We start from the raw sequence: 12,300 nt of genomic DNA, 5'->3' as shown, positions 1-12,300 counted from the left end.
TCTCTCTCTCTCTCTCTTTCTCTCTCTCTCTCTCTCTCTCTTTCTCTCTCTCTCTCTCTTTCTCTCTCTCTCTCTCTCTTTCTCTCTCTCTCTCTCTCTCTCTCTCCTCCACCGCGCTCTCCTTACCGCATCTTTCCGTTGGCTTTCGGCGCTCTCGGCGTTCTCTACACACTATACTTCTCTACTACACGCTTATACTCTGGACAATGCTATCCCGCGTCCCCACGCGTTCGGCTTTCTCTACCTAGCATAAACTGAAATAATGCTATCCCATGTCTAAGCGTCAGTTGTACGTAAACAGAAATAGCTGAAATATGTTCTACTCACTGCGTTTTAGAAGACGGTCAAATATGTACCATGGCTGCGATTTACATTTCACCCAATCAAAGCATTACAGACATAATTCAATTTATCCATAGATCACTACTTGTATACACTCAAGTAGGATCACGGGAGCTTGGTACAAATGATGCCACTGATTTTAGCAGGAGATTCTAATGTTAACTTTGCTGGCGAAAGTGCACAATCATTAAATACATTCCTCAAAGATAAATTTTAATTAGACATGAATAATGATGCACAACAATCAACCACTAAGTATGGCACAACATTAGATGCAGTATTTTCAAGATTTTTATATAAAATCGATTCTAAAACATTTATATCATACTTTAGTTACCACAAACCAATTGTTTCTTTTATTGAATTAAAAAATGAGATACCTGTGATTCTACCATAGATAAATAAAGTTTGTAAGAAATAAAATAATGTATGAATAACGATAAACATATTTTTATTATTTCACCTATATAAAAAAAAACGAAGTCTACAACACACCTAATTCAGTATTCACTTCTATCGGTTGTCCCGAGACAGCCACATTCTGTGCACTGATGTTAATAAAATCATCAGTGCCAAAACTCTTATCGGATTACTTTAAGAGTCTATGCTTATGAGGAAATGTGTACTTATCATTGGAAGGCAAGGCGTCGTTTATTCAATTAAGATATTAGTAGGCTTAGTATCTGAATAATGTATGAGCCGACTTTCTTCGATGCCACCTTTTATCAGTGACGAAAGCGCGTAATCGTTCTGGCAGTACGTTATGGCTAAGATCTAATGTAATCATTTGTAGGGTTTTTTCTCGAATAACGTATGAATGGATTTCACAAAAATTATTACATTTTTTTTATTCAACAATTAATTCTTTTTATTGACATAAATGACATCCTCAGTGCTAAAACTATGCGTGAGACAATTTTATTATTATCGATATATTGCCAATAAGATCATCGAAAGTTTATTTAGTTTATTAGCACATGCACTTACATGCATCCATTAAGTGTCAGCATATATAATTACCATTTTTTCAGTGTCAGCATATGTACGCTACAATTTATTTTGTGTCAGCATATTTACTCTATCATTTATAACAATGTCATCATAATTCTATTCCTTATGCACACATGACCTATAAGCATTATGCTGACCGTATCTGCATAACTACTGTTGTGTATATGATTCAGAAAATCGATGATATTTCCGTTAAATATTCTTAAGTTATCATTAATTCATGTTATATGCATATTACTAAGTGTATTTTAACTTTATACGTATGTACATAGATTTAGATTTCGAGCGTGTCTGCATAAGTCCTTATACACGTGTGTGTGTGTGTGTGTGTGTGTGTCTATATATATATATATATACACACACACACATACACACACACATAAATTGATCTATTATCAATAAGGTATTATAAAATATTATACTGTTTTAATCAAATTTTCGTCTTAATGAAGTTTTTTTGCTATTTTGATTTGATAAATATACAATGTCATTGTTATCCTCATCCATCAGTATGATTCTTTCAAAATGATGATAACAATTGTCACGTACGCACACTAGCGTGCATACGTGTAGCGCAGCATGGCAACAACGAAAGGGCATCGCGAGCTCGGACGAACCGAGCAGATGACACCTTACACCCGCCTTATCACTGCATTCCGATGTACAGTGGCAGGCTTAATTAGCCGTGCGCGACCAGCTCGCGGCTCAGTTCTACGGGGATCACACTATCAAACACACCTCTCTCTCACTATCCTTTAATAAAGACCATTCGATACATTCAGTGAAGTCATTCTTGCACCTTTCATCAAGTTCCTAGGCCCATCCTATGAACGCTACGACCATCCTAATTCCCGACAATCTCACGTAAAAGATGGCATCCCTTGTGTTGTCGTAGTTAAAGGTATCAAAGAAAATTTTGTTTACAATAAAGAAGAAAATATTCCAAACGCCATTTAACAACAAGCAAATAATGTATTTAGAAATATTACAAGGAAATCGAGGAAGATATATATTATAAAAAGGAAATAGTACATTACGATACGTGTGACTTAAATGGTTCTTTTTTACACGGCGCAGTTAGCACCCGAGCGTAGCAAGTTCAAAGTAGTCACGGTAGTCACAAAGTAGTAAACACGGTGCAAAAAAGGACTACTTTAGTCACAGATAGGCGTGACTTAACAGCGGATTTTAGCCACACTGTGCGACGTTGCAAACGTCGCAGCCGCGTCGATACGAGGAATCTCGTTCGATGCGGCCAAGCTCTGAGTGCGCGGAAGAAACAAGCGAGTTGGATTGTTGTTGTCGGTGCCAGCCTGACCTCGAGTTCGAGGAACGGGCCGGCTAACCGTCCACGTTAGCACGAGAGTGAGCATCGTTGGCGCGAGAGTGAGCCTCGACGGCGCGCGCGCTGATTGGTCCTCCGCATGTCGCGAGCCAATCAGTGGGCGCCGATGTGCGACTCGCTATCCGCGCGGACTGCCAGCCAATCAGGCGCGAGGAAGATGCGCGGGCCCGACGAGCGCGAGAACGAGCGGGAAATCGGGAGTTCTCTCACGACTGTCGACGGAGTACGTCGACGTGCGAGAAAGATACGTGGCCTCCTCTGTTACGAGGAGAATTGGGAGAGTCTCCCGAGGTTGTGCGAGAGTGTGAGAGAGTCATAGGTGCAGCGCGTTGGCACGAGCAAGTGCCGACGCCCGGACGAGCCAGCAACCATCCGCACGAGAGGAAGGAAGCTAGCCAGTCCGCCATCATTGTCCGGAGGACCAGAGCAACCAGCAGCCTTGGCGTGGGAGAGCTGAGGAAGCTAACCGTCACCAGGTCCACGAGAGTCAGGGAGGCGCCGGCGGGAGCACCGACGGACGTCCACCAGGGAGAGAGCGAGTAAGAAAGTATTAGAAAGAGATAGAGAGAGAGAGAGAGAGAGAGAGAGAGAGAGAAAGAGAGATCACACTGGCCGCGCGGCGACCGGCGAGAGCCGAGTCTAGCGCGTACGTGTGCGAGCGAGGCCGCGAGCGCGTACCACGTGACACTACAGGTTACGGCTTGGGGGCTAACGTGCAGGCGCGCGCGCGCGCGAGAGAGAGAGAGAGAGAGAGAGAGAGAGAGAGAGTGAGGGAGAGAGACAGCCGTCAGCGTACTGGACCTGGGCCTGTGGCCCGCCGTCTGCTGCACGAGCGTGGCTCGTGTTTGAGCGTCCCAGCGTAAGCCCTGCGTGGCTAAACTGTGCGCGGGAGGCACTACAGCCACCGTGTTGTAGGTAAGGGCTGGGCGAAATACATGTGCAATAAAACTTAACCATTGTGTGTGATCATTTTCCCCTCTCCCTAGCGTTCTCCCAAACGTGATGATCGCGGTCAAATCCTACGATTAGAAAAATCCTAGTGCATGCGAGGCTTTAGGTGTGGCGCACCTGTGTTGGGAGGCACAGCATCGCAACTGTGCTATAATAGTACATTACGATACGTGTGACTTAAACGGTTCTTTTTTACACGGCGCAGTTAGTACCCGAGTGTAGCGAGGGCGCTAAGCGCTGTGTACAACTGGACCATTTAAGTCAAGAATATCGTCTCGCCTATTCGTGACTAAAGTAGTCCTTAATTGCACCGTGAGGTTAGCGCACGAGCGTAGCGAGTGTGATAAACATGGTGGAAAAAGGACTACTTTAGTCACAGATAGGCGTGACTTAACAACGGATTTTAGCCACACTGTGCTATAAAGGAATATTTTTATACTACACTAAGGAGAGGACAGAACCAAAGGAAATAGAAGTCTGCACAGTCGAGAGGAAATATTCACAATATCAAAACATTTTTTTTTTCAAATTAAGCAGAAGTGCAATTAATCATGAACGGAATGAAACTGTGGAACATTTTGACTCTATTAGATCTATCCCATCCTCAAGCCTGCTCAGTAGCGGCTTATTCCTCAATCTGCTGTTTTTAGCGGTGATCTCTCACTACTTAACGATCTGCTTTGTAGCGGCCTTCCCTCGATCTGCTGTTTTAGCGGTCATCACTCCTGGGTCAAATTAATTGCGGCCTATCCCTCGATCTGCTTAAGTCAGATTATTCTCACCACGCACAAGTGCATTTTTATTCAATGAGTGGCGAGACTTGTGGTATAAATAAGAACAAGAACAAACGTAGCGGAAAAAGAGCATACTTGCAAAAGCTAATACAACAGAAAAATCAACTCAGATGAGTTGAGAACTGTTTACAAAAAGATTGATAAGCTGTCTTTTCCACACGAATTTAGTCAAAGAGAAACGGCATTATTAACAGACAGCCTGTTTGAACGTTCTGAATTTCAGATAGAATTAGGGACAAAATATGACAAATTATACAATTTTGCAACAAGCGAATTGAATAAGAACAAGCAGTATTCGGTCAAGCAGTGTTGAGGGTAAAATATTTGGGGGTTGTTTAAATAAGAAACAAATAATTTACATAATTTTTTTTAATGGAGAGACAAACACACTAAGTATTTCCACCTACATTCCATATACGGGTTGGCAAAATAACCAGTTAAATGATCCACTACAGGCGAGTTATTTCCATCCAATTACTCATTGGCAAAATACTCACACATTGGACAACATGCGAAATGCAAGCACTCCCATACATACACCACACCATTCTATCTTTCCTCATCAAAATGTAGCTTTTACAACCGTCCCGACACATATTTATAATAGAACAATTAGTCGGTAAAATCTAAATGCAAACAGGGATATGAAAAGGGGATGTGAAAATTACTTGGGATCACAACATGGCACAACCGTATTTATATACACCGGAATATTCACCTGAATCACAGTTGAATTATAATAACACAATAAAAGCAAATAGAAATAGTGTTGAATTAAATTGTACGCAATTTACTGATAATAGAAACCTTAAATCACATCAAATTCTAAACAACAATGTGGATTTTACGCCCTTTAAAATGCAAGGTAATTTGAACGGACAGAACATACACGATTTAAATACGACAACGTTAAATAGGACAACAACATTGACGCATCTAATTATGTAAATATACGTTCACTATTTTGCAACACTAAAGAACCTATTGACGTCGCTGTAAAAAACAGAATTTTAGCGGAAAATCCAGATTTGAGAGAAGAATGAATAAATAGAAAGAATAAATACTAAAAGGTTGCACTAAGCAAGAAATAGAACATGTACGTGATTTAATAAAATATTTTACGGGAGTATTTGGTTTGGATGGCGAACCTTTGCTCATCATAATCTTTCGCTTAAAATATTAAAATAGGGAATTCAATATAATCAAATTCACGCGGCGGCAGAAAATAATCACATTAAAATATTTATAAGACAATAATATCCAACCGCCTTCAAGGTTTCGTACGTGCAACTTACAATGAAAATTGCATAGTTAAACGATTAAAATCACACATGAAAATATAAAAAAAATTTATTACACGTAATTAAATAATAAATTCGTTGAAAGTTACATGCACGATAAGAACGTTAGTTGCAAAAACAATGGATACACACAGTAACTCCCTTATAGACATTAATGTTTACTTACATTTATAATTGCATATTATACCCTTTTCCCTTTTTCGAAATTACTGTGTGAATTCATCAAATATTCATATTGAAACTTGAGTTAAATATATAAAAAAAATACATGATTCGATAGTCGAAACGACAAGGTTTAAATATTCTCACAAATAGTACTTACGCAACTAGCAAAAAAATTCAAATCAAAAATCAAGGAGCATAGGAGCATAAGATACTCGTATCAGGCTCAGCGATTATCCAATGGCATGAGAAAATGTAAAAGAATTTATTGGCTGTCGCTCAAAAGCAAAGCTCAATATACTTATATGAGCACAAAATAAAACACGACTATTAATAGTCTCGCATCACGAGCGTATATTTGATTGTTCACAAATATTCGACATTATCAGTGCAAATGTCAACAGTTAAGCATTTTTATGCGCCCCTCACGGAAAAACATGAACAAGGTAATTTGAACGGACAGAACATACACGATTTAAATACGACAACGTTAAATAGGACAACAACATTGACGCATCTAATTATGTAAACATACGTTCACTATTTTGCAACACGAAAGAACCTATTGACGTCGCTGTAAAAAACAGAATTTTAGCGGAAAATCCAGATTTGAGAGAAGAATGAATAAATAGAAAGAATAAATACTAAAAGGTTGCACTAAGCAAGAAATAGAACATGTACGTGATTTAATAAAATATTTTACGGGAGTATTTGGTTTGGATGGCGAACCTTTGCCAGCAACAAATATACTTCAGCATGTCATTAAATTAAAAACAGGGAAAGTTGTACATGCCAAGCGTTTTCGACTTCCGGTCAATTTAAGAAAACATTTGATTCACGAAGTAGAAGAATTGAGTAATAACCAAATCGTGGAACCATCGGATTCAGATTTTTGCAGTAACTTATGGATTGTTCCCAAAAACCCAGATGCCAACGGAAACCAGAGATGGTGGCTAGTTGTTGATTGACACAGAGGGAACAACTTGGCTACTACCATGTACGAGTGATATCTTGAAACTTAGCCCCGGCAAAAATTATCACGGTTGTTGATTTAGAACAAGGCTTCCATCAAATTCCAATTCAGCCTGATTCAGCGCCATACACTGCATTTATCACTTCGGTAGGTGCTAATGGTTTTCAACATTTACAATTTAAAAGAATGCCTATGGGCCTGAAAACTGCTAGCAATACTTTCGCTAAAGCTATATCTTTAGCCATGGCCGGACTGCAGTCGGAAGAAGTAGCCATTTACTTGGACGACTTTATGATTTTTGGCAAAGATTTGGAAGAGCATGCCATGAGATTCAAGAGAGTCATGCAACGACTGGTGAAGGTAAATTTAACTATTGAACCGAAGAAGTGTCAGTTTTTGAAGCGGGAAGCTGCAGTCTTGGGACATATTGTGGGAGGAGGATGTATTCGTACAGATCCCAAAAAGGTTGATGCTGCGGCGAAATATCCAATACCAACCACTACTAAGAAAGTAAGGCAAGCAGTAGCTTTCTTTGCATACTACAGAATGTATATCAAAGATTTTGCCAAAATAGCCAAACCATTATACGATCTATTACGCAAAAATATAAAATTTTATTGGAGTGAAGAACAACAAATGGCCTTTGAAAAACTTAGAGAAATATTATGTAGTGAACCAGTTTTAGCAGACCCAGATTTATCTCAATCTTTTGTTGTAAAATGTGATGCAAGTGACTATGGGCTCGGGGCCGTCATAGGTTAAGACAAAATTGGCAAGATCGACCATGCGCTTATGCTTCTAGACCACTCAAGGGCAGCGAACTCAGTTATTCAACGTATGACAAAGAACTTCTCGCCATAGTATTCGCAAAGGAGCAGTTAGACACTGGTTATTTGGCTAATAATTCACAGTGGTCACAGATCATGAACCTCTCAAACATTTTCAAAGCACAAAGAAAGTGGATTTACGATTCAACAGGTTGAAATTTCGATATAGTATACAGACCAGGCCGTACCAATGTGAATGCAGGCGCTCTTTCACGTAATCTAATCATACCTGAAGGCGAGAAAAATCCAGAACTGCCAAGGGCTCAATTATACGAACTTGCTAGTGAACAAGAATATGAGAATAGTGATCTCGATGAAAAATCACCACCTGCGAGACTATTTATCATCAAAGCAAACAAAGAGAATATCATAACCAAATTACAAAAGAAGAAAAGACCTCATCCAAATTCCGAAAATTCACTAAGTTACATACATCGTAAAAGAGATAAAGAAACTGAAATTTTATTTAGGAAATGTGAGGTACTTGCAGTAAGAAATGAAGAAGATACTTTTTATTTTTGCATATTAACACATCAGGTATATGATAAAGAAACCGAAATACTAATTCGTTGGCTAACGCAGCTAAATGAGAATGACAATTTCATATATATATATATATGAAATTGTCATCCTCATTTTGCTGCGTTAGCCAACGAATTAGTATTTTGGTTTCTTTATCATATACCTGATGTGTTAATATGCATATATATATATATATATATATATATATATATATATATATATATATATATATATGTATACTAGATTATAAAGACTGCATACAGTTCGCTAGTATTTTAACAAATGTAAGAGTGGCAAAATCAAGTAAAGATAAATATATTTTAGACCCAAATGAGAAACAGCAAATTGAGTCAATATTACACGAATCAATAAAAAAATTTGCTTTGAATATTGAAGGTGCCCCACCTGTCTCCAACAACACTTCCATCAATATTCCTGCAAATATACAAAACTACTCTTCAGACGATTCATTGGGCCTAAATGTCACAAAGGATCCTTGGGAGAGCTGTAGAAAGAAACGCAAGAAGACAAAGAAGACGAAGTATACTTTATTACCATATTCTCCCAATGCGCAAAAACTATTTAATCGCTATGCTTCAAGAGTAACAGATCATAATGACACACTCACGAACGGTAAAAATATAAGTGCTGAAAACTCAAAATCAAAACAGAACGTATCATGTACGCAAACTCCGACAATTAAAACAAGGAAGCCACTCAGGCCGACTTCCTTACATAGATCTTTGCCAAATTTTGACATAACCCCGGAAGATATAATTACAGAAAATCAAGATATACCGCCACTAGAAGTCATCAGTCACAATGAGGATAATATGCCATCCGGTAATATAACAAGCAATTTCCAGCCACCAATCCATTCTACACCAAAATCTCCACCCGAAAAGTCGCATCTAGAAAAAGAAAATGATCAGTCACTACGACATAATACTCCAGGTGATTTACCCCCAAGCCAAACACTACCCGAAATAGCAATGAAAATGGATGCAAAATTAAGGGTAAACATCAAAGAAAAAGAACACAACGGTAAAAATGGCATACAGGTGGATATTTGAGAAACTGATTCACAATCAAAATGTGAAAATAAGACTGACAAAGCAAAACCAAACACAGTAAATAACATCTCTCATGGGGCAGGGATACTCCCAACACATACATCTCATGAATTAATGCCAGAACAAAATAGCATAGTAGCTATAAGCAACAACTCCTCTGCCAAAGAAACTATAAGCAACGTTGTAAAAGACATCAGCAATACAGCATAACTAATACATATCACGGATAAAAACTTGGATAATAATCCAACATGTAATACTGACTGACTACAACATGACTACTGTCAGTGGATTTTTAGCAAATGAGGAGTCGGAGTATGAAGCCTCGGACACGTCTTCAGAAAATTCGGATCCTCTTGGAATACCGGTATCCGTCTTTGAAGCTTTCGACGATTTTGCATACGTCCCTCGACAAGCCGAACGAGAACGAGAAGTAGAGTCAACGACTCCGGACACCTCGGTCTCATATCTTGGAAGATTCAGAACATTTAATTACGAAGATCACTGTGCACAACCACATGCGAACCTCATACGAAGCGATGACATACCACCATACCCACCGGGTAATTGCTTATTCCATTTCAGTATCAAAACAGCAAACTTAAATTATTCGGCTCTTGGCCTCAGAGCAAAATTAGCTCAATCGCCTTTCTTACAGAATTGTGGCAGCCCTCAAGAAGCTTTGAAAATTCTGCAATCGCCAACAGAATACGGAGATGCCGACTGCGCATACATTTTTGCTTAGGAATTTAAACAAAATGTGTGTATACATTACTAGCAGAGCAACGAAACCATGGATTACTGGCATGTCACTACAAACCAAACGCATGATTATATTCATTTGCATTTAGTAGGCAGACACTTCACGCCATACATAAAAGTAGAATCCAATATGTTGCCGGACTTTGAAGTTTCCGAACCTAAAGAATCACAATGCAAACAGCGGCAACAAACAGTCGCATGGTGCGAGCGACAAACAAAACCTCTTAGGCCAAAACAATTTGCAAACCTCTCAGAATCAACATGCAAGCAGCAACAACACTACTACACCGAAATCTGTTGATATGAGCACTAGAGAGGCTATGATAATTGAAAGGGGTAAAAATGCACTGTTGAATCGGTATCTTGTAGTAAATACAAGGCCACCAAGGGAAAAACCTCCATGGTCAATACCAGAAAATCAAGTACCTGCATTATTTTCCAAACTAAAGGAAGTTCCAGAACATCCATTCAGATACAAAGAAAACTTGATTTTCTTACTAACCACAAACATATACCTTGAAACGGAAATCCTTAACACTATGCTGGAAAGAGGATATGTAAATGAAAATACTCTGAAAAACACCGAAAGAAATTTGGGAGATGTTTTCATAACAGATTTTAAAGGCATGAAATTTTCGGATTATTCGTCAAAAGTCACGTTAATGAAAAACCGCTCAAAACGCATTTAAGGAAATATATTAAAAATCTAAGATCAGAAATTGCAAAATCAAATATAAATTCTTTTGCATTAATTAGAGATCTAGGAATGTTGAGTTTATCAGAGTGGACAGACTTCATAAGCCTATTTGAGACGATCCTCAATGGCATACCAGCCATTGGAATAATTTATCTTAAGTCCTTACTTGTTCCTCCGGTGGCAGACAGGTACAAACTAATTAAGGAATACCACGAAGCCGCTATGGCTGGACATAGAGGCATAAACAAGACTATAAGTAAAATCGCAAACGATTATTATTAGCGTAATATGAGACCAGATGTACGGCAATTTGTATTGGGCTGCCCTCATTTCCAAACCAACAAACTTATAAGGGTAAAAACAAGAATGCCCCTAAAAATAAAGGACACGCCGTCTAAACCATTTCAGAAAGTCTTAATGGACTTTTACGGTCCGTAAAAGAGTTCAAAAGGTTACAATTATATTTTAACAGTACAACACTGGCTAACAAAATATTGCATGTTGATACCGATAAGAAGAGCGACAGCTGAAGAGGTCGCAAGAGCATTCACGGACAAAGTGATATGTTATTTTGGCCCGCCAGCAGCTATATTGACAGATCAAGGCACACACTTCCAAAATAGACTCTTGGAAGAATTTGCTAGACTGTTTAAAATAGAAAAATATTGCTCAACAGCCTATCACCCGCAATCAAACGGCGGTATCGAAAGAATGCATCATACACTAACTGAATATTTAAAAAAGTACATGGAATCACAAACAGATTGGAGTAGGTGGCTTCCAATTTGCCAGCATGCATATAACTGCACGGAACACGAGGCGTCGGATTTCACACCGCACGAGTTAGTTTTCGGACAAAAACCACGTACACCGTCAAGCTTCTAGCCAAGAGACACTGACACGTCCGTAACTTATAACCAATACATTACTGATTTAATAAGCAATTTATCTCAATTGCAGACCTTAACAGCAATGAACTCAATTCAGGCGAAATATAGATCAAAATACTACTACGATAAGAAACTGAATGTAAAACATTTTATAGAAGGAGAACTAGTCTATGTGCTAAAAGAACCGCAGAAGGGCAAGCACGACCGAGATTACGAAGGACCCTACGAAATCATTGGTATAGATTATAAGACAAAAAATATCAAATTGAAAAACGGGGATATAATCAAAATAACGATCATGGATAAAATTAAAAGATGCACGGCACTCAAAGATTCACCGCCTTGCCCTCAAAGCATTTTACAACACACCGAGGTAAATTCGTCAAATCACAGCAATCATTCAAATATACAGAATTAAAGTAATTTACAATCCACACGATCGATCATCAGGCGCAATATAACACTCAACGTCATACCATTTTATCACTCGCATCCTACGAACACATTATTCAATTTATCAGAAAAACTATCATCTTATTAATTCCGCGGCCACTGGGCGCGCAAGTTCATATACAATCAATGCACAAATACACAGTTTCAGCGTTTTCTTTTGTGCTCATAAAATATTTATATTTAAATGTACCTGCGTA

At 38.7% G+C, this 12,300-nt stretch overlaps 1 protein-coding gene across 4 annotated transcripts in view; it reads left to right on the top strand.

The window, feature by feature from the left end:
• Positions 1 to 12,300, top strand: part of LOC103315780 (39S ribosomal protein L33, mitochondrial) — a 148,029-nt gene that overhangs the window by 45,031 nt on the left and 90,698 nt on the right. The window contains exon 1 of one of the 4 annotated variants that reach the window (XM_031928075.2): positions 8,827 to 12,023. The exons of the other annotated variants lie outside the window; for them this stretch is intronic. Coding sequence (XP_031783935.1) covers positions 11,733 to 12,023 — 291 coding nt within the window. The 5' untranslated portion in view covers positions 8,827 to 11,732. Of the gene's footprint in view, positions 1 to 8,826; positions 12,024 to 12,300 lie in introns of those variants that run through there. 4 annotated transcript variants of the gene reach the window in all.

This window comes from Nasonia vitripennis (assembly GCF_009193385.2).
Source record: "Nasonia vitripennis strain AsymCx chromosome 4 unlocalized genomic scaffold, Nvit_psr_1.1 chr4_random0003, whole genome shotgun sequence".
NCBI lineage: Eukaryota > Metazoa > Arthropoda > Insecta > Hymenoptera > Pteromalidae > Nasonia > Nasonia vitripennis.
Note: the sequence above shows the minus strand (reverse complement) of the source record. Positions and strands in the feature narration are given on the sequence as shown.